At 38.8% G+C, this 23,292-nt stretch overlaps 2 protein-coding genes across 6 annotated transcripts in view; one reads left to right on the top strand and one right to left on the bottom strand.

The window, feature by feature from the left end:
* BRD10 (bromodomain containing 10) overlaps positions 1–9,797 on the top strand; it is a 53,301-nt gene extending 43,504 nt beyond the window's left edge. For 4 of the 5 annotated variants that reach the window (XM_086770089.1, XM_086770092.1, XM_086770091.1 and 1 more), the window contains one exon: positions 2,022–9,797. In XM_086770089.1, the coding sequence (XP_086626215.1) occupies positions 2,022–5,656 (3,635 nt within the window). In that variant the 3' untranslated portion in view covers positions 5,657–9,797. The remainder of the gene's footprint in view (positions 1–2,021) is intronic. The other variant, XM_086770093.1, reaches the window with a different exon arrangement.
* Positions 9,798–16,565: 6,768 nt separating this feature from the next.
* On the bottom strand, positions 16,566–21,584 carry MLANA (melan-A). The gene is made up of 4 exons (XM_010120883.2): positions 21,493–21,584; positions 19,307–19,403; positions 18,393–18,494; positions 16,566–17,434 (listed from the first exon to the last, which is right to left on the bottom strand). Exons 1-4 carry the CDS (start codon positions 21,564–21,566, stop codon positions 17,366–17,368), a joined length of 342 nt encoding a protein of 113 aa, XP_010119185.1. The 5' UTR covers positions 21,567–21,584; the 3' UTR covers positions 16,566–17,365.
* Between the last annotated feature and the right edge of the window lie 1,708 nt (positions 21,585–23,292).

Here is a 23,292-nt window from a genome sequence, read left to right as displayed (position 1 = left end):
ACTGTGATAATATTGAATTAGCTTGTGATGCATGTCTGATGGATGTAGACTAGAAGAGGGCGGACATAACCGAGATGAAAATTCCAATTAATGCAAGCTTTTGACATTTTCTTGCTTAACTATTTCTCTGATAGCATAGTAGGCCTGCTCACACTTTATATTTATGGTGGGTTGACCTTGGCTGCCTGCCAGACGCTGACCAAGCCACTTTGTCATTCCCCTTCCTTAACAGAAGAGGGAGAGAAAATAAGATGGGAAAGGTCATGGATTGAGATATGGACAGGGAAATCATGCACCAGTTACTGTCACAGGCAAAATGGGCTCACTTGGGGAAAATTAATTTGATTTATTACCAATTAAAAATAGGATCCCCCCCACCAACCCCACCTCTTCCTTCTTCCCAGGCTCAACTTCTGTCCCAGTTCTTCTACCTCCTCCCCTTACAAGTGGCACAGGGGGCATGGGGATTGGGGATTGAGGTCAGTTCACAACACTTAGTCTCTGCTGCTCCTTCCTCACAGTCTTGCACTGCTCCAGTGTGGGGCCCTTCCCATGGAATATAGTCCTTCATGAACTGCTCCAGCGTGGGTCCTCTCCACAGGCTAGAGTCCCTCAGGCTAAGACTGCTCCAGTGTGGGTCCCCCATAAGCCACAGTTCCTCACAGGACCCTGCTCCAGTGTGTGCTTTTTATGAGTTATGGCTTTCTTTAGGGCATATTCACCTGCTGTAGAATAGCGTCCTCAACAGGCTGCGGTGTAGATACCTACTCCAGCATGGTCCTCCATGAGAGGGGGTCAACCAACTTCACCATGGTCTTCATGGGTTGCAAAGGAATCCATTCCCCACCTTCTTCGCTGACCTTGGCGTCTACAGGGTTGTTTCTCCTATGTTTTTTCCTCACTCCCCTCTGCGGTATTTTCCATAAGGCATCACCAGCTTGCCTGACAGGCTCAGCCATGTCCTGCAGTGGGTCTGTTCTGGAGCCAGCTGTGTCTGCCAGAGGTCAGCTCCTGATCTCTCCTCATAAAGGCTCCCCCACAGCTCCGCACTGCCAAAACCTCAATGCACGGCCCCTCTGTCCTCCTGGCACTCCTGCCTGCATCCCTGGGCCCTCTTGTCCACTTCATGTGTCCCCTGCTCAATGGCTGGTCCAGCTCAATGCTCAGTATGAAACATGTGGCACTCACACCCTTGTCTCACAGGCACCCCACACTCACAAGCCTGTCTGCCAGCCCAAGACTCCAGCCCCCCTGCACACAGGCTAGTCTGGCTTGAAGTTTGCTGGTGAATACACATACACTGCCTCCATGCACACTGGGTTTCAGGAAGATACAGACACTCCTCAGCAGCTGGCACCAGGCACACAGGCTGTGACCTCCTGCTGTGTCCTTGCAGCTCCACTTACCTCTACATATCCCTTCATGGTTTTGTATAGCTGTACAGATTCCCTCGCCCCTCCCAGCCCAGTGTCCAGGATCTCCCCTGGTTTACAATCATATCAGTTACAAAGTCCAGGTTGATCTTCTGGAAGGGGCACCTGCAGTTGCTTGACAGCCCATCAGTTGTTGTGACTGGTGAGGTTGTTTCTTGTCATTGTCTCCGTGTGTGTTTTGTTAGATCTGTGTCTTTGTATTTATTTTTTTTTCTAGCTTCTCCCTTTTTGCCCTCAGTTTCCCAATTAACCAGGTCCTTGATTAGATAACCTTGGTGCAATAAACATCGTTACACTCTCACTTGCCTTTGTCAATTAGTGTGAATGACCAGACCACTGTCTCCCTTGCCAGTTAGGTTTGTGTCCTTGTATGTTCTTGTTTATGGTTTCTTCCTTTCCTTATTACCCTCTTTTTGTATTGAAGAAGGTCCTTGACCAGATGCCCCTAAAGAAACAGGCATTCTCCTTCCACATATCCATACACTTGCAAACTAGCATTTTCCTTTTAGCTAGACACTGTAAAATTCTTATATAGAGGTATCAGTTGCAAACATGTAAAACACAGTTTCTGTTTTAATATCCTTGCAGATGAAATGAAACTATTAGAGATGAATTTACCTGCAGGAAAAAACAGAATTCTGAAAAAAGAATCAACTTCTAAAGAAATACAGAAGACACTGCCCAAGTGTGTTAAACGACAGTCCAAGCAGAACACTTGTCTGGATCAAAGCACTAACGAGCTTTCACCAAGGAAGAAAGCTAAGCTAAGCACTAATGAGACTGTGGTCCAGAGTTCAGAAAGTAGCCTGCAGCCAGAGAGTTGTTCGACTGAGCTGAAACAATTTGAAGGGTCAACTCTAGAATCATTTTCCTTGACAGATCCTGCAACATCAGTATCAAACTTTCTGAAAGGGACCAAACCCATCCAGGCCTTGCTTGCCAAGAATACTGGGAACAAAGTGACCTTAACAAATCAACTGTCACCTCCCCCAGGCAGAAATGTATCTGCTTCTGAAAAGCCAGTTTTATCGTCTTTGGAATCATCACTGGTAAAACCAGCATTGCCCTGCCAAACCAGTTCAAAGACTCCGTTACAAATGGTATACAAGATGCCAAATGGCCACTGTGTACCAGTAGACCTTCACAACAGCTCTGTGAAAATTCCAGTGCAACCTGTGATTGACCCTAAAACTAGAGACAAAGTCATGCAACAAGTTCTTATTTTACCTAAGAATTTTCTTATTCAGCAGAAGGAAGGAAAAATTGTGTCCAAGGACATTCAGTCACTACCACAGAAACCATCCGAGCTGCATTGTACAACTTCAGAAATAACAAATGTCAGTGTTTCCTTAACACCTGTTCTTGTAACAAGTCCTGCAAATGCTACCACGCAGTCACCTAGTACAATTTTTAACAAAAATATTTCCCATTTGTCACAAGTGACTGGTTCCATGAACACTACACAACCCTTGCCTGCTGTAACTTCAGCAGGTAACTTACCAGCAATTAAGGTGAGCCAAACTGAAACTGACAAAATCAAGACTACAGTTTCACCTGCCACATTCCCTCTGTCTTTGACTTTGCCTACTCTTTCCACAACTAGCCAGTCTTTGATATCAGCAACAGCATTAAGTGGGTCTACAACCACTGCTTCTGCCTGTCATAGTCTTGCATCACAGCAGACGACTGACTCCTTTGAAACTAGACAAGAGCTGAAGACGGTGTGTATAAGAGAATCACAGTCTATTCTGGTCACAACACGAGGTGGAAACACAGGAATTGTTAAAGTGCGGACAAACCCAGACCAGATTTCACCTAGCAGTTTATCTTCTAGTTCCGTTTTCACTTACACGCCTCAACTTCAGGCCTTTATTGTGCCCAGACCCACAGCATTGTCCTGCTCTACTCTTCCATCTGTAGCAACAGGCATGTCTGGTTTCCCACATATTGGACAGTTGTCTCTTTCTGGATTTGCCCCCTCAACAGCTGCTTCTGTTAACATTCCAGCTTTCCCAGCTGATTTTACCCAGGCAATGGAGAAAAATATCAAATTCACGTTACAGCAGCCTGCTGTTGGGGGCACTTTGGGTCAATTATTAGAGAACTCCTGCTATGTGCCCTCTTCTTCTTTATCCTCCATTTCATTAGCTAGTAATTTGATGTCAGTAACTCCAAACAGTCCTGTTAGTGTGACTAGCATTGGACAAAATAACACTATCATAACTCCGAATTTATTGGTCCAGCAACAAGGTGATACTAAAACGAAAACAAATCCTGTTATACAACCTGAATCTAATTCAGCAGCAAGTGGAGACTTAATCAGTGGTGCTCCAGTCCAGAAACTTACATTAGTCACAAATCCACCTATTTTATCGCCCTGTGGGGCATCAGGAGTCAGTATTATACCCTCTCCGGCAGCCACTGGTGTTAATCCGCAGAAGTTGGTTTTCATTAACACACAAATTGCCAATGGCCCATCAGCCACCAATCTAGTTGCAGAGTCATTGAAACAAAACCTTCCTTCTTCCCTAAGCAAAACCTTTGTTAGTGCCACAGAGCAATCACAGTTGGTTCTGATCCCATCTACTGTAGGAGCACCAATAAGAATAAATTCATCACCAACCATTGCTCAAGTAAAAGATGTGAAAATTGGGCTAAATATAGGTCAAACCATTGTAAATACTAAAGGCAATGCACAGCAGGTTCCACCAGTTAATATAGTGCACTCAGCCATTTCTAAGGGGGATGAAAAGAAGAGCATGGGCTTGGCGCTATCGTTGACAAGTAGTAGTACTTTGGTTCCTGTTCCAAGTTTTGTGAGTCAAAGTGCTGTGTCAGTTAATGAATCTCTGTGTGTTGCAACAGAAACTGAAAATGCCTTTACAGTAACAACAGCAAATACATGTGCAGAATCTGTTTCAGTAACGTCAAATGGGACTTCTTCTGGGACATGGCCCACTGTCTTCATTGGTGGAAATGATCCCTCAAGAATAAGGCCAGTTCTGGCTAATCGACTATGTACATCAAATATTGGAAATACTGTGGGTATATCAACTGTGAAAACAGGACATCTTGCTTCATCTGTGCTAATTTCAGCAGCACAACCAATAGTATCTCCTCAAAACTTAGCATCTGCTTTGCAGTTTCCAGTCATTAGCTTGCCTGGACCTGTAGCCACCCCCCACAAAGTGTTACATACAGTTCCTCAGTTGGCAGCAGTTCCAGTTACTCCTCCAGCACCAAAAAGCCAGTTGCCTACACTGCTTCAGTTTCAGTCATCAGGAGTTTCAGCTGCTGTACCAAGTAATGCAGGTATTCAGAAACCTCAGAGTGTGTTGGCCCCTCCATCACCAAATACAGGTAAAGTCATCAGTTTTCCCGGTTTTTCTTCCCTACAAAGCCAGCAGGTGCCTCCCAGTACAGAAAAACAAAGTCCTGCTCGCACATGTGCTTCTACAGTTCAGATGTCTGCAGCTTTAACAACTGTAACAAGCAAGGCAGGAGGTCAGTTGAATGAACCTTGCATTCAACAGAGGATAGTCATAAACACCTGTATGCCTTTGGCACCTGGAACCCAGATAATGATTAATGGTACTCGTTTTGTTGTTCCACCACAAGGCCTTGGAGCTGGCAGCCATGTTCTTCTTCTCTCTTGTAATACAAAACAGACTCCTCTAACTATCAGCCATGGTCAAGAGGCTCAAGGTGTACCAGTTTTTAATCCAATAACCTCAAAAATCATGCTAGCACCAAGTAATTCATTAAGTTGGCAAATATCAAAACATCCTTTGAAAAGCTCTACAAAAATTGTGAACTCCTTTGGGTCTTCAGATGCTTTACCCATCGTACATGCAACACCCCAGATACTTAGTACTCCAGCTAGCTCGTGTACTCCACTGTCTACAGTGACACTGTCTGTGTCTTCAGTGATGAAATCTCCTGTTAATGTTGTAGCTACATCTTCTGTGGTTTCTGCCATACATCCTCCAAACTCTCATGTACCAAGCAACACTTCAGTGTTTCACTTAGACACTTCTATCAAAAAACTATTGGTTAGTCCAGAGGGAGCTATTTTGAATGCTATAAATACTCCAGCATCAAAAGTTTCTTCCCTGTCTTCATCACTGCCTCCTGTTGTTGTGTCCACAAGCAGAAATCCTACCATTGTCTTCTCTGCATCTCAGTCATCTTGCCTTGATAAACCTGACAAAGCTGCATCCTGAATTTACCGAAAATGAGCCACTTTGAAACATTGGGGATTCTTCTGACTTTGGAAACTGTAACTATTGAACAATTTCTTACATTGTTTGAAACAGTTTATTTACTCAAGATTACTTAATATTACAGTTCTTTCCTGTTTACCTATGGGGATTAGAAGGAAGAAAAATTTATTTAGTTTGTCAGAGAGATGTTTTCAGAGAGTTCTTTAGTAAAAAAGGTCAAAAATGACCAATGAGTTCATTAAACATTTTAGTTTGGAGAAATATAGCCTTTTGCACATGTTCCATCTTACAGTATGGACTGTTTCCAGTGTGTTTATGACAGTATATATCTCCTTTTTATTTGTCAAATTTATTTTTGATTTGTTTATGTAAAAAAAATATATTTATGCATTGTAAAAATGCAAACTATGGTATAGAATTGTACATATTCGTGAATTCCTAACACTCTGTACTAAACTATATGTACAAAGAACTATGCTGTCTTATTTATGTTTTGTTTACATAATGTATAGTTTTTTAAGTATTTTAGTAACTTTGGACCAGTGTACTGTTTAGCAACAATGCAGAAGAATCTGCATATAATAAATCAAGTTGCTGTACTGCTTTGTGTTGGCAGTAGTTTAAAAATTTGTATATCTGTTACACCATGGCAGAATACATATATATACATCTTCCTACTTAATACAGATGCACCTCAGCTTCTGGAATATAGTAGAATGAAATTACATAATCTCTTCTGCTCTTCTTTGTGGTTTACCTTTCACATGATTTGACAGGACTTGGAAGGAAGACTATCTTGTTGATCCTTCTGACACAGGGTGAAATAACCCATACTTCCTCCATTCTTAATAAATGTGTGGTTATATTGCCTAAAATCTCCAGTGATGTGGTAAGGCTAGAAATTGTTTCCCATACACCAGTCTAAGTCACACTGTGTGGTGTTCAGGCCTACCATGTTTTGTCATAAAGCTCATAGATCTTTAGAACAGTTAGTTTGTTGTTCTCTTTTTTTCACAGCCTTCTATGCATTTCTACGTATCTGATAACTGTAACAAGGTCACTCTTCAATCTTCTCTCTAGCTGTAACAAGCTACCCAGCTTTTTCACCAGTCATGCTTTCTAGATCTGTACTTTTTCTTTAGCTTTTAATTGGTCTGTCTGAAAGGACAGTGCTAAAACATTACACAGTATTAAAGGAGGCCTTATTAGTGCTCTGAGTGGGAATAATTCACATATTACATAAACCCTTGCTTGTTATGCAGTGTATTCAATATTTGTTGGCTTAGGTTCCGCTTTTGATCAGATGAAACCCTTGGGTTGTTTTCTGCAGATCAGCTGAGTTCACAGGTGCCTGCTGCAGCATTCATGGAAATAGAGAAGTTTTTTGGTATTTTTTGAGACTTAGCATATAAAGAAAAGGTGCCCATCTAGCAGCTCTTCTTTTATGTAAGATTATTATTTTGTAAGTGCTACTTTAAATCTGAAGTCATAGTCTGTGTTAGTTGCTTGGAAGGTCCAGTCTTAGGCTGAACATCTTTGTATATGTGGGATTTATTTTTGTTGGGTTTTTTTTAGAAACTAGAAGGGAAGATTTCAGAACTCGTAAATGTTAGCTGCCTTTTTGATAGCTATTACTTTAAAGGGGGGAAAAAAGCTTATATATCTGTATTTAACAGTATTCTTAGACTTATTTTCATCAAGACAAAGCTTAAGCTTTTGCTTTTCATCCTGTCAAGTTTTCTCCTTCCCCTACCCATTTGCTATACACAGTGTGGCGGTTTGGATCTTGGGTTGAAGAACAAAACCACAGCTTACTCCCTCTGTGTGGGCTGCCCTTCATATTGTTCTGAAGAGTAATCTGGTAACTAGTTTACTGGAGTTCTGGGAAAGTGGGGGGAATAAAGGCTTGGTGCTTTCCATAGGTACCTTCCTTTTCTGCACTAACTAAAAAAATCCAGAAATTGCCTTTTTCTGGATCAGCAATCTCCATCTTATCTCAGGGCTGGGAAAGATGGAAGCTGTCAGGTTTTGGATGAGAAAAGGTTTGGTTTTATTTTAGAAAAAGCTACCTGGTAGCAGCTTTCATACTTCTCATTACATAGTCGATTTTGAGGACACCTAGTAGTAAGTGGTGTCTGCCTGCCAGAGTTTACAATATTAAGGCTTTTTAAATCTGACTCCATGTGACTCCTCCAACAGAGAAAGATGTCAGAGAATGGCAGTTTTTTCAGGGACATTTTGCGTACTCTAAAACCATGTATACCAGCAACACATTTTATTTCCATTTCATTGGTGGAACCTTGGGGCTAACTTCCTTGGATTTTTCTCTCCACTTACAATGCCTATTTTTCCTTTTTAATTTTTATTCATGTTTATTGTAGAGTGAATGTCTACATTGTTTGTAAAGCTTAAGACTAGGTTCTAGTGTTGCAGGGAGCCTGGTTGGAGAAAAAAATCTTGCATGATATTTTTCTGTGTGCTAATGTAGTAGGAACATTTATGCTATAATTAATTCTAACAAAGAGAAAAGTTGAAAAAAATTGAGGAACTCAGAACTCAGGATACTTACCTGAATGATTTCTTGGAAATTTTCTGAATTAGTATGACAATGTTTTATAATTGTTTTATAAATATTTTATAATTTGGCAGGCATAAATTTTGCAACATGCAAAGTTTGATTAAGTTTGATTAGAATTTTCATGGACTTTTATTCTCTACTGAACACATGTTCTGATTACAAATCCTATTGGAGAAAGGCTTGAGACTGCTATGTAATGGGTTTGCATGATTCATTAATTTGTAAAAACTAATTTTAGTCTTTTTTTGTGATTAAAATTCCTCTTCCCATCAGTGTTCTCCAATAATATAAATGTTAGTCAGAGTAAGTGTTTCAAATGAATGTAAATAGCCTTTGACAATTTGCTACGTACCTTTTTTTTCACTCTGCCAAATACATAGTGCTACCTGTAGCACGAAAAGAACTGTTAAAAAGTAGATTAAATTCAGAGACGCAATGAAAAAGCAGAAGTATCTACATCTTTACTTGAAGTTAAAGACATTTAATTACATATATGAACAAATGTGTATAAAAATCAATCTTTGAAGTAAACTTTGAACTTTTCAGAGCTTGTAAAATGCCTCTCTTTTAGACTCCTTCAGATTTATATATGGATATTCAGTCACTAAGGTATAAACAAAATTCGGGTTTGTTAATTACTTCCAACATTCTGGATTAAATCTTTGATATTTACCTAAATGGTCATATTCTGCACAGTAATTTTGCTTTGCTTTGAATAGAAAATTACATTCATTTTGCCTCACTGTTCAAACCCATGTGTGTGTCTGCTGCCATTTTCTTCTAGGCATTCTGCCTCTGCCATACCAGAAGCAATTAAATTTCACAAGTATTAGGAATTGTAGAAGTACCTATTCAAATCCAGTGTGTTACTGTCAAGTCATTCAAAGCCACTCTGATTTCACTGTGTGACATAGCAAAGAGTACAATGCAGAAAATGAAGCAAAAATTCTCCTTATAAGTAAAGGAAGATAAACTTGTCTCATGTAAGTAGGTCAGAAAATTACTAAAAGCTGGCATCTCATCACAGAGTTTGTTTCATAGCTGGTTTTGCTTATGTTTTATGGGAGTGCAGAATTTTCATACCCCAAATTGATTTTAAAGTAAATTAATAATTTTTATTAAAGCAGAAATGTTTGTCATGATGAGGCCGTTTCCTTTGAAAAGAACAACAGGAGGTGCTCACAAAGGCTTAAATTGATGTAGCCTGTTCTCTGTGAGCAGCACCTGCAGTAAATACACTGACTCAAAATAAGATTAGTAGTGCTGTCGTAGACTAAAGGTCCATCTATCCTAGCAGCATGTCTCTTGAAGCAGTCAACAGTAGCAGTCCAAACGAGCATAATAACAGGCCTGAATACTCTTCTAGTATCCACTGATCTGTGAGCCAGAGGCTTCCTCAGACAGCTGTGATTTCTTTTTTTCAATTTAATAGCCCTCAGTGTATTTTTCTTGATGAAATTGACCAATCCTTTCTAGAGTTCTTGTAAGCAAAGACCATCCGCAAGGTCCTGTGTTAAAAGAGTTTTTCACACAATGTGTAAATAAATCCTGTTTGTTTCTGAACCTGGCACCTACTAGTTTCTTTTTATGTAAATCATTTTTATATTGTAAGATACAATATGCCTTTGCTCTTTATTCATTTTTCCATGTGGCCTGTGTAGACCATTGCCGTTTTGGTTGTTCCTTCTAGAATAAAGAGACATAGCTTGCAGCCCAGAAAGCCAACCACATCAGGGCTGCATCAAAAGAAGCGTGGCCAGCAGGTTGAGGGAGGTGATTCTGCCCCTCTGCTCCACTCTCGTGAGACCCCACCTGGAGTACTGTGTCCAGTTCTGGAGCTCCCAACATAAGAAGGACGTGGACCTGTTGGAGTGAGTCCAGAGGAGGGCCACAAGGAAGATAAGAGGACTGGAGCACCTCTCCTGTGAGGACAGGCTGAGACAGTTGGGGCTGTTCAGCCTGGAGAAGAGAAGGCTCCAGGGAGACCTTATAGCGGCCTTCCAATACCTAAAGGGGGCTTATACGAAAGATGGGGAGAAAGTTTTTAGCAGGGCCTGTTGTGATAGGATGAGGGCTAATGGTTTTAAACTAAAAGGAGGTAGATTTAGACTAGAAATAAGGAAGACATTTTTTACAATGAGAGTGGTAGAACACCGGAACAGGTTGCCCAGAGAGGCGGTGGATGCCCCATCCCTGGAAACATTCAAGGTCAGGTTGGATGAGGCTCTGAGCAACCTGATCTGGTTGGAGATGTCCCTGCTCCTTGCAGTGGGGTTGGACTAGATGACCTTTAAACGTCCCTTCCAACAAAAACCATTCTATAGCAAATTTAATTATTTCTTATATGGAAGTAGTCAGTTACCGTCATTGCTGTGTTTACCTGTTTCAGTTTTACTATATCCTTGAGATGTGGGATCAGAATAGTGCATGTTCTAAAAGCATTATGAATCTATTTAACAGTGTGATGATGATTTTTCTCTCATAATAATTATTTCTAATTTTGGGGGTGGGTTTCTGCCTGTTATTTAGCCTTGTGCTAACTTTTTTGTAGAAATACCAATTGTAAACCAAATACACAGCAGTGTCGCAATGAATTCAATTCCTCCTATGAGACCACACTACTTGCAAAGTATCATGGCTGTAAGGACATGGTCTTTAAACCAGATTGTTAAAATTGGTGCAAGTCTGGCACTCTCCTCTCTGTACAGTTCCTACTTTTGTTTGTTTTAGCGCTCATAAAAATGTAGAAGGACAAACTGCTGTGATGATTTGTTAACTCTTATTATTCTTCTAAGGATACAAGCCTAAGTATATATATTAGGTGCATGATCATTTTATACACATTGATACCCAAATAATAATTTTTGAGTTGTTGAAGAGGCCACTTTTTCAAATGTGACACAGATTATATTCTATTTTAATTATTTTACTTGAAAATACAGTGGCATAAAACAAACTTTAAGATCTTGATAAACATGTCTTTTCTTCTTTCTCAAAATACTGAATTTGCTGATCAATAGTCATACCTGGATGTCTGGTGTAAACTTGGAAACCAGGATACTTCGTTGTTTCACGTATATGGTTGTTCCAGAAGTTCTGCAGGAAGTTGGTGTTCTTACAATATCTTTTATTTCAATCTCAGCTGATATAAAACGTTCAATGGAATGTTCATATGGATTCATTCTAGTAAATCTTTAAGAAAATCAGTCTGTTTTGGCCATCTATAGATCATGGGCTCCTAGTACCAGCATATACATTGAGATCCTGTCCACATAATGTGCGGGTATTTGTAGAATCAGTCAGCACTCCCTTTTTTAAAAACGTATGCAGCAGTAAATAGAATATCAAAGAGGGATTCATGACTGGGTATTGCTATGTAGTCACGGGATGTCTTGTTTATAATAAGAAAAGAATGGAATTATGTTCCAATTTACACAGTATAAAAAGCAGGTATTTTTAGTGTTATATTCAATTTTAACTACTGGGGAGGAGGAATTGCTTACATCTATTTATAAAAAATATTGTTAATTCATATTCAACATGCCAATACTAAAGTTACAGTAGTTTGTTTGAGGCTTGGCTGGCTGGTATTCTAAGTTCAACTACACGTTATGCCTTCAAAATATTGTTCTTGCCTGTAAAGCACTTTTCTGCAAGGTGAAGAACCTTTGATAGACAAACATAAAAATTGTGGGAGGTCTGTCCTAAAGTGTTTTCCTCCTTTCATGGCCCAAAAAATTGTTGCAAAAACATAACCTTTTGTTAAAAATAGCCCATATTTGAAAGTGAGTTTCTTACTTTGGCACATGGAACACAAGTAATATGGCTGGTACAGAAGTCCGGTCCTTGTATGAGCTGCACCTTGAACTGGCATTTATCTCACTGTAGTGGCCAGCAGAGAATGCTTACTGGAAAGAACAAGAAATAGAACAAGTGTGAGTTCATTTTGCCTAGTATGTATACACAGCCTCCAACAGTAGTTCCAGGAGAATTGCATGAACTCAGCCTGGACTTGTCTGTGACATGAAAGAACAGATTTTGCAGCCAGGGAATCACGTACTGGAAAAAGGTGAGCAGTAATTCAGAGAAGCAGAGCAGAAAAAAACAATGGACATAGAAGTATAAAATTGCTTCTCCAGTTTAAGACATGGTACGAGAGGTGCGTGAATCCTGCTAAACAGCAGAAGTTTTGAATGGGGAATTACTGTGGAATTCCATTGATGTCCTTTCTGTTTGTGAGGCCAAAACCCAAGAGGTGTAGAGCATGTGGACTGCATATCCTGTGGATTACAAATGTAAGAAAGACAGGCTTCTTAAATCTGTGTTGACACCAAAAGTGTTCAGGAAGAGATTTCTGGAGATACAGAAGTAGGTGTAATTTATTACAAGGCAGGCATCTTTTAATACCTTTTAATCCTTGCAAGGATGCTTCTACAGGAGATTAATATTCAGGGAATATTCAGACTTACTGTATGATTTTGTTGTTTTACTGCAAATTCTGAAGCAGTTCTAAGATTTTTCTGAATATGGCCACCAGATGATAATCCTAAAGCTCCACCTGCAAACAACAGCAGACATCAAATCTAGCACTGAGCAGTGTCTAAAAGGGCAGCTGTTTCACTCCTGACTGTCAGTAAGGAGTTCAGCTGGAGTTTAGTGGTGCTACGCAGAAACAGAAATCAATTAATTCTGCCAATGTAAATGGGAAAGCACTGATAGAAATTGAAAGATTAGACCTTTTTCTTAGAAAATACTCTTAAAAAAAAATAAGTCAGTTCTCTTCCCTAATAGCCACAAGAATGCAGCTGTTGATAAGGTAAATTTTAAAAAGAACAGGGAAGAAGGAAGGCTGCTTTTCTGTGTAAGCAGAGAACATGGTTCAGGGTGGATGAGGATGAGATGGGCGAGGGTCTGTTCTTCATATTTCCATGAGTACAAGACATTTAGGAACATTGCTACCCCCAAAATGTGGTCTTTTGCGTTGGCCCAAGAGTAGAACCTATGTGGATAAAATGTCTTGAAGAGATAGATTTTTTCAGCAAGAGAAGTAATAGTTCTTTCTGTTTATCAGAAACCAAGCTGCCTTTGAGCCAAGGATTTTCTGGGGAAAGGAAGTAAAGTGAAAATCAGAGGATTGTGTAAGGATGCAGAATATGGAGGGTCAGTTCCAAAAAGTGCACCAGGGCTGCTTTTTAGCTGCCAGCAGGTACAGGATGTGTAGATAGCAGCTGTAGATAGCCGTTTTAGCTTCAGACTGCTGCTAGTTCGCCTTTATTACTATATGTAAAGTTCAGTGCAGATGTGTGGCAAAAAGACAACACTGGAAACTTTCAAGCTCTTTTCAGATCTAAGAGCAACAAAATCTGTTTAATGAAATTGCATGTACACACAACAGTCTTTCAGTTTTGTTGCAGTTTAATACGCAGTCAACAGAAAAGTACAAATGGATAAATGCTGCTTCTCCAAAGCACAGAGAAACTCATTAAGCTTTTCCTTTACATAAGAAGTGAAAATAATTTTTATTTTAAAGGTAAGAAAATGTACTCCTATGTCATGTAAATACATGGACATACACCGGCAAAGGAATGGATATTTTACCAGTATTAGGCATAAACATGAATCAAAATATGCTGGTAATGTTTTATCTAACTGAAAAGTTACAAACAATATGGCTAATACTAGTACTGTTCTTGAGGCCAAGGTAATCTGTCCACATCCCCAGCTGCAGCAGGTATTGAGCCAACAGAGATTGCTGATGTGAAAGTCACTGGATTGTCATGACAACCAGCTGCATAAGCCAGTCCGGTTACACTGGACTGGTGAGACTAAGTGCTTCCTGTGGAAAGCCCGTGGTACTTTCTTTTATCGTAGCTCTCTGACGCATGCCATATGTACCCTGTGACTCTTGGCCCAGGGAGTGTTTATGCAACATGGTTCTGTATGGCAGGACCTGCTGCATTTTGCCTTTGTGCAATGGCTGGAATGGCGGACCAATATTCTGGAATCTTTTAAGGCTACATTGGGGCTTGTAGCCTCATGAGGAAGTAGATGATCTATCAGGATCATACCAGGAATCCAAACACAGACAATGCAACTGCTACTGCCACTATAATTTACCCACCTGACCAAAATGCACAATATTAATGAAAGGCCTGGTTTTCACTTTTTTCGTTGTATCTACGTAAGAGTTGCATGCATAGCTACAGAGATGTTGCTGAGATCCTCTTCTGCAGATAAGCTTTAATAACAGTGTGTCTGCCTCCCTGCTGGAAGCAGTTTAATGCAGACCAGTAGCAAGCAGAGCTTCATTCTCCAGCTACGGCCAGCCACCTCTCTTCATCAGCATCCTCAGGGAGAACTCAAATTACCTCTGAGTTTCTTGGGTTTATTGGGAGAAAATAAAGCACAAAGATAATGTTTGTTGAGAATTTTAGTTGTAATACAAGGCTCTGATTGCCACCTGATTGCAAAGAGAGTAAAAAAGGAGGAGCAGGAGATATTTGACTTTTACACCCTCCCTGGACATACATGACCATACCAGAAAAATTATAGATCTAAATTTTGGAGGCCATTTATAACTGTAGAGTCATATGACTGTCTAATGTGAAGGCCTTTCCTGGAAATTTGAAAACTCTATACCACATGCTCCATGTGTGGTAGCTGAGAAGTTTCTATGCATTTCTCTTTCTTTCTAAGGGGACAAACATCCTACAAAGTTTTACCTTGTCTTTGGTCAAGTGCAGTCTGATTGAGTGTAATACAGAAAGTACATAACATAACCCGTTCTTGCAGCATGCAACTTTGGCAATTACAGGTCTCTTGCCTTCAAGTTCTGACCTGTCCTGTGTCAGTGTTTTTTAATGGATCAGCATTAAAATGTATCAGTGTACCCTTGTTGGGTATAGAGCCAGATTTGAAAAACTGATTTTTATGAAGGTGTTTAGCATGAGTGATGAAGCTTCCACCTATAAAAAAATGATACTCTGTGAACCTCTATTTCTTGCTCTTATTTCCATGCACTAATTAAAATCTGAGACCAGTGTCTAACTGTGTCTACAAAAAAAGAATACTGCTTTCATATGGAGGAAAAAAGGGACAACTTTCTGAAAACCAAGGGTAGGTTTCCAAGAGGGCTTATCTATCCTTTAAGTATCTATAAGTTAGTGAAAAAGTTCAATAGTTCCAGCTCTGGCTGCTGAGCAGTTCCAACAATTTGGCATTATGTGGTTCTGGAAATAAATTAACGTTTCTACTTAGTCAATATTAACTTCCTTGTGAGCTTTTGAAATGGCTAGTGACATATTTAATGCTGATACAACTGAAAAATGTGTGGGATCAAGTAAAGCTTTTTGAACTCTAAGCACTTCACTTCTTTATAGTAATTAATCTTTATAGAAATTACTTTTTTTTCTCGGCCATGAATGTGTATGTCAGTTCCGTTCAACTGTAGCACCACGCAGTCTTTTGAAAGGATGTTGCCTCAGGGTAGAGAGCTGCAGAGTAGAGAGTTGCTAAAGATCATTAGCCTCAAGCTTTAGCTTATCAGTTCACAAAATATTTAGTCAGCCATTTGTTCTACATCTCTGGCGCTTACTAGCTGTAAGCTGGTATTTTCTATATTTTCCTGTGTATTCTTCTTCCTGTCATTAAACAAGTCCACAGAATTTTTTCCATAAAGGTGTATGTTGGAAATGACACATGTAAGACAGTTTTTTAGGTTAAAGTACCTCGCCAAATTTTTAAATACAAATATCAACTAGATTCATGAAAACATATATATTGATTATATCCTTTCACAGCAATTACAAATATTTATTACCTTCTAACAAGTATCTAATTTTCCTAATCTATCAAAACATTTTTATTACAAAAGAAAGATTTCTAAAACCCCATGTCTTATTATTTATCACCATATATGGAGTTTATGCTAGGCAAGTAAATCTACCTTGTATTTTAAAGGGTTTTTTTGTTCTAAGATGTTTGTGTTTGCATATTTAATGACAAAAAAAACCCACCCTGCATTCTTTACTAATAGCAGTTAATAATTGTTTTGTGAAAACAGTTTTCTTCTGTAACTACTTTTTGTTTTAATGAATGTAGCACAGCTTTATCTATCTCCTGCTCTGTGATACCAGGCTTTGTGTATAAATTTGTTGATCTACAAAGAATTTTAAGTAATAATCTGGCAAGTAAACGATAACAAAAAAGGCTAAGTAAACAATAACTGCCAAATGTATGTAGCCTAATTTATGTGTATCACAATTCTTTGTTTTCTGTTTCTGCTAGTGCTCTGGCCACCTGGAAAAATTAACATCTTGGAGTCTGCTGTCTTCTATATTCTTCAAGGAATGTGGCCTTCACACACTTTCTCACATTGTTTCATCATGTTAGAAACAGATGATATGTAAAGCTCTATATCTACCAAGTTATTTTGCTTTCTCACAAGACTGCCAGAAGGAAACTAAAGATGATTGTCATTATACCCATTGATTGGTATGAAATAATATGGACCCTAAGTAGAAATTCCTAGGTTGCCTGGATTGTGGTTTATGAGTAATTACTTCATTTTAGTACATAAACAAGTGAGGTGAGGTAAAAGCCTGTTGTAAAACATAGTTGCTTTTTGCAGGTTAGTTTTAGAACTGCTGGTAGGGAAAATGGTTAGTCTTTGCAATAGGATATGTAGTCAAATGGGTTTATCCATTTTATGATGGATTCTTGTACATTCCTTTCTAGGGAGTAGTTAATTTCTTTCTTTTTTAGAGAAAGGGAGAGTAAGTGGGGAAGATGAAAACAAAGGTGCCAACTCTTTCTACTCTGGTTGATACTTAATGGTATGTACTTACTCTTGGTAGATCTATGACTGATGCAAGATGCCCAGACTTGAGAATAGTGTGTTAATCTGACCACAGGAAATTACAAACTTAAAACAAAGGCACATTCAGATTTATTGAGGCATTTCAAGAACCAGTTCTGTAAACTAAGCGGGAATAATTTTCAGCAACTGCTAATGAAAGCATGTGATTTTTTATTCATTATTTTAGCTTTAAGAAAGTTAAGCATGTACGGGAAATGAAGAGGAAGCATGAAGAAGCTGAGTCGGTATGTTTAGAGTTTAAGATTTCATGTTATCATGGTGAATAAGGTGGTGGTGACAGATCTGCAGCAATTTTGTCATAAGCTGGCGGAGCATCAGGTACCTATGGTAGGGAAAATGGGTGTGAAAGACTGAAAAAACAACTGAGGTACAAGAAAATGATATTAAAGATGCAGTGACTTCTTTACCTTCATATCAGATATGATACTAGAGCTTAAAATAGCTGAGCTCATTAATTATGTCTTTTTTTTAAGGTTAGTTTTTGCTAATTTTTTTTTCATTTTACATCAGATTAAATTAATTTTGTTTGTAAGATTCATCCAAAGAGAGAATTTTCAGTTTTATAAGGACAGGAAGTTTTTAAAAAATTATTTTTTTATTTTTAATATTGAGAATTCAGACTAATATTTAAACTTTTCTTTAAGAGTCTTGATGCAGCTATGTTGTATTATTTCCAATGTTAACAATTTGGGCAGCTAATTTAAAATTAGTTGTAAATTAGCCTTTTTTCTATTCTAAAACTATTTAAACACACACACAACTTGACATGTGTATTTATGAATTAAGTTATTTTAACTTTTTTAAAATTATAAGCTTGAATGTTCATCTTCCCATAATAATTAGAGGAGCTAAAACCTTAAAGTTTTGTAACATTCCCTGACAATCCTTGTCAGGGTATAGTATACCAGACACAGTCCATTTGTTGTTTGTCAGAATGGTGGAACATCTATTAGGAAGACATTTATTTATTCAGTATATTTCAGCATTCAGCTGTATTACATCATTCTAACAGACTGCATAATGATCATACAACTTAAGAATAAAGGTAGATGAAAGAAGATAATTTTTTAAAAGAAGAATTCTTAACAGTAGATTTGAAAAACCTTTTTCACAGTTAAAATTGTGCAAAATACTACTTTTAAATTTAATGTAGAGGCTTGAAGAGCCAATCTAGAGAGCACACCCCAAGAAAGAAATCATCAACAAGTGACTGTTTACCAAGATTGTCTCACCATATCTTACTATGCTGTAAGTAAATGAAACCTTGAGTTGTAACTTACCACGGAATTAAAGTTTCTGTACTCCTGCAGAGGCATTTTGCAGTCCAGTGTTGCTCCCTCACTTACCACGGTTCGTATTGTGCCTGCCCTAGAGCTTTTGCTCTGTGACCAATCATAAAAACATATGGGGAAGATGAAAGGAAGACAAGAATGTTAAGTTGGAGCAAATTATGCATCATTTAATATGTCACAGCACATTTACAGTTTATATTAGAACCTGAGATTAGGGCCGGACACAATGCCAAGAAGTAAGATAGGTAACCTGCCTATCAGTTCTTGCTGTCTCTGCTGAGACATACTTTTTCTCCTGTATTAGCCAATTACAATTGTAAGAAGACACAAAGTAGAATTTTTTAGTAGGGTTTACAAAGCAAACCTCAAACCTGCCCTGCTTTTTTGTAAATCTTAAAACTGCAAGTCAGCTTTTACACAATTAAGTCATGCATCATCCATACGTGAACATAATATTTACTTTGTTATTTGTAACAGTTATTTTTCTTTTCTGCTTCCTAGATTTACTCTAATCATACCTGTCCTTATTTAGGGGTAAGTCTTATGAGAAGTGAATATGTTATTTTTATATAGATGAAAACACACAGAACACATATTGGTTTTGTGTAAATATTAAATATAATGCTTCATAGAAATCAGTTTTTCCACTGATGTGCTGTGCAAAGTTGGGCAACTGGCTTCATCTCCCTGTGCTTCTGCTTCCTCTTGCCTTTTTGCCTGGCTTGCAAGTTCTTCAGGACAAAGTGTGTTTTGTATTTTACCTGTGTGTATTTCAGTGTATATACTGCCTGAGATAATGATGTCCTATTACAGATTTGATGTTCACTGCATTAACGTAATGCAAACAATGATAATATATTGTTAAAATAATAGCATGCTAGAAAGTGAGCTGCCATGCTTACCCGCAGACTTTTATAGCCACTACGTCTTTTGTAATACCAGCAGCCAAAGATAAGTAAAATTGCCAGCACCAAAAGGAAGAGTCCAATACCCAGAGCTCTGTTGGGAAAGCAAAACAAAATAATTAACACCATTCTTCTGGGAGCAAGAACTATGAGAGCAAAAGTTTCAGTATCATTTTATCAGAGGAAGGCATGGAGCAGAATTTACCTCAGAAAACAGACCAAGTATCAGTAACTTCAGCTAGTCTCTGCAGATTAGGCATTTAGTTAAGTTCTTTGCCAAGTTCCTAAGCATTTAAAAAATGAGGAATATATTGTTTCAAAGATAATAATCTGCCAGTGACTACTGCTTCTAAAAAAATCCCTGCCCGTAAATCCAGCAAACAGCATTGCGATACTGGGAGAGAATGTGAAATAAATTAAACGCAATACCTGCAGAGACACAGCTCATGTTTATTTGTTAAATTTCTCTAGGCAGCAAGAATTGAGAAATGTATCCTAATTGCATCATATTGCAGAAACTGCTAGTGACAGAAGGATTTTTTGCCTACATAACCTACACTACACAACCTCAAAACCCAAGTAAGAAACTTTGAATTATTCATAAAGACCTCTATAATTCTTCAGCTCTTGTTCCGTGACAGCCGAGGCACGGTACTGGAGTCACGGGGTCATTTTAAGGAGCATAGGCTTTGCAAACTGTGCTGCAAGACATCTTTCCCACTGCTTACCAGGGACTTGGGAGAAGTAGCACAGTTCCACTACCTCTCAGAAAGCAAGCTGACCAAGTATTTGGAAGTTTCTGAGTCACAAACCCCCTTCCTCCTGTGCTAATATCCTCCCTGTAAGATATACAGAGGTCGCTCCCCATTCTTTTGTTCTTTGCCTGTTCAGGAGCAGAAGAGTCTGCAAAATGCTTAAAGGGAAAAGAGGAGAGGAAAAAAAACCGACCACGTGAGTCAGGATAAGCCTATTCTAACGTACTTTTATGTGTCTTGTATCCAGTTGCCCTGCAGTAATTACCACCAGGCTTTTCGACTGGGACTGAGGAGCAGGATGTGTGACTTATCAGAGACCTTTTGTATTTGTTTGCTATCATTTTTACTGACTCAGAGTCTCGTGGAGGAGTTTCCTTGTGACCTAAGAAGCCTGAAAGAAGATGCCAGCAGATTCGTGTAGAAGAACAGGCTGTCTTTTTTTGTCTGACCTGCCTGTGTGCTGTCTGAAGCACGGAGCCCCCTGGAGCCAAAGGGATCTTCTTCTTCACCAGTACCTGAATCTTGCACGTTGCTTCTGCCCCTTCAAGAGCTTGTGTTGGCTGGAGATCTGCTTAACCCAGGAATACAGCTCACAGCATTCACTTGCATCCTGGTGCAGCCATGCAGCAGCTGATCTTCAAAGTTACAAGACAGCTCCACTGGTTTTGTTACTGTCCCCAGCACTGTTAAAACTTGGAGAGACTACTTCTCTAAGCAGCTGCTACCTTTTCTACATTTTGAGACTGCTTGCTGATTTTCAGGAGCCCTGTAGTTTTAGCCGTCCGTTAGCCTGTATCCCCCATAGAATGTATGTCATTTCTGGAACTGGTGATTTTAACTGCGTGTTTGCCATCTTAGTCCTTTGCTACCTATCCAGAGGCTAGTATGAAAAGTGTGCATTGCAATTTCTTATTTCTTGCAATTGCAGTTAAGTTGCAGCTGTGCTATTAGAAATCTGTGTTTATATCTTGAATGCTCCTTCTGGGACTGTGAAGAGAGAGTCACGTTTCCCTCGCCTGTCTAGAAAAACTATTATTCTTTAGGGTGAGACAGTGTCACTTTGAGGTTCTGAAGAGAGGTATGTGGATCTGGAGATAACACTTAGTGTAAAGATCACCTTGCAACAGCCTCAAAACAAAATTCTAAATAAACCGCAATAAAGCTGGTAATTTTATTATAAAGGTTAATGACTTGTGATCATACGATCAAACTCCAGGTTCTTGAATTCTGCAATTCTGATTTTTCTTAACCATTGTGGGCTCTTTATAATTCTGCAATGATAAGCATTACAGATAACTACAGGATAGCTAAAATGCACTCTACCTGTATAGAACGGTGACTTTTTCTGATACTATTTTGTATATTTTGTTGAATGTAATTTTTTTTTCACCAGCTTACATGCTAACATAGGCTTTATTTTATGCTTACTCTTTTGCTGCAACATAGGTGTGTCCTTTCCCTCTGAAAAAGTTGCCATCTGGATGCTGGCTTCTTCCAGGCATTTTGTGAGCTTGGTCCCGCTCAAACCTGCAGGACAGAAATACAGTGCCTCAGTGCAACAAATAATTTGTTATCTTTAAAGCATAATATTATTAACTTCTTTTGTTGTTGGTGTTTTAACGGGAGTATTTTAGGGAGGCAGGACAATTTGATATCTTCAGAATTGAGTAGATCCATATACATATGCAACTGTCCCAATTTAAGGCAAAACTGATACCTGTCTACTTTTGAACAGCTTCACTGACATCAAGGTATTTGAACCTGAGCACAACAGAGAAGAATTTGACATGGTCTCTTTAGATACTAAGTGATTGCAGACTTCTGAAGTAAAACCTCTCAGGAATATAGAAAGAAAGGCAATTTACCTGGACAAGAAAAACTATTCAGAAGAAGAAAAACTAATATTGTCCTTACAAGTAGTTGTTTCTTTATTTCTGTTATAACCTGTAAACGCTCAAGGGCCAGATTTTCAATCAGCGTAAACTCTCAGAGATCCGTTCATTTTCAGGTGGTTATACAAACTTATGTCTGCTGACAATCCGTACTAGGATGTGCAGATAATTTATATTATAATCTTAGTTTCTAGTCTTAAGGGAATAATAATCCAGCTAAAAGCAGTCTGAACAGTTAAAAATCTAATTGATAAATATAGTGAAGAAGAAATCCTTAAGTAATCACATTTCTGTCATTTAAACAGCACAACAACAAATCCTGCTTGATAGTATTGAGCTAATCTACCTACCTTACACAGGTGAAGTATAAAACCCGATGACTTTACCAAAAAGAATTCTAGCCAAGGAAACAAAACATTTTCAGAGGTGAGTTAGATACAGTCAAGCCTCTTCTGAAGCACAATTTTGAAGCAACACAGAAAACTTTAGGTAGAGTAAAAAAAATACAAGTCTTACCTCCTTCAGACCTGTATTCTGTCTGTTAGCTGTAAGGCATGTACGGCTTTCTTTTCCTTGACTTGGTCTGTTTTTTTTCTTCTTTGATCTGTTCCCTTATGACTATCACGAGTTTAAATTCCTTTCAGTACAGCTTCTGAATGCAGGAGGCAAGGAGGCAACTCTTCATTTTCTTCTTACAATCTGCATCCTTCCTTCCTAATAATCAGCTCAAAAAAAAAAATCTGTTATTTCTTCACTTATTACATACCCTCTGAGAAATGGCCCAACACCATTTTACCTGCCTAATCAGTACAAGCTCCTAGAGTGGGCACACTACTTTTAAATTCAAACATGTTTTGATTTAGAGCTGATTATTTGGTGATAGAGTGCTGGTGTAAACTCAGTTTTCTCATGTGTTTAACTATAGCTTTGTTTATGCACACGTTTTCCATCATTTTAACACTGTGGAAACTAGTGTAGTTGCAGCAAAACTCATAGAAAGACACTGTTATACTGTGATAGAAGTGTCTTAGATTAGGGCAGGTACAGTTTAATTCTGTACTGGTAAGCAAATGCTCCCACAAAAACAGAGTCTGTCCCCTGGGCTGCAGAACTAACAAAGCCTGCTTTCCTATGGATTTGTGTGAATTGCCTGTGCTCACGCTGCAGTAATTCCATTTACAACACCAGACAAGAAATGGCAGTCTGTCATTAACTCAGAGGTCTGGGTACTGTGACGGGCCAGCAGTGTTAGTTACTCCCCCCAAAAAAGAAAAAGATACAAGAGCCATGTTCTGCTTGTAATTCCTCCCAATGAATCATTAAATTGGGCCTCCCT

The sequence above is a fragment of the Chlamydotis macqueenii genome, chromosome Z, assembly GCF_036417535.1.
Source record: "Chlamydotis macqueenii isolate bChlMac1 chromosome Z, bChlMac1.mat, whole genome shotgun sequence".
Lineage (NCBI taxonomy): Eukaryota > Metazoa > Chordata > Aves > Otidiformes > Otididae > Chlamydotis > Chlamydotis macqueenii.
This window is presented reverse-complemented; position numbering and strand designations above follow the sequence as displayed.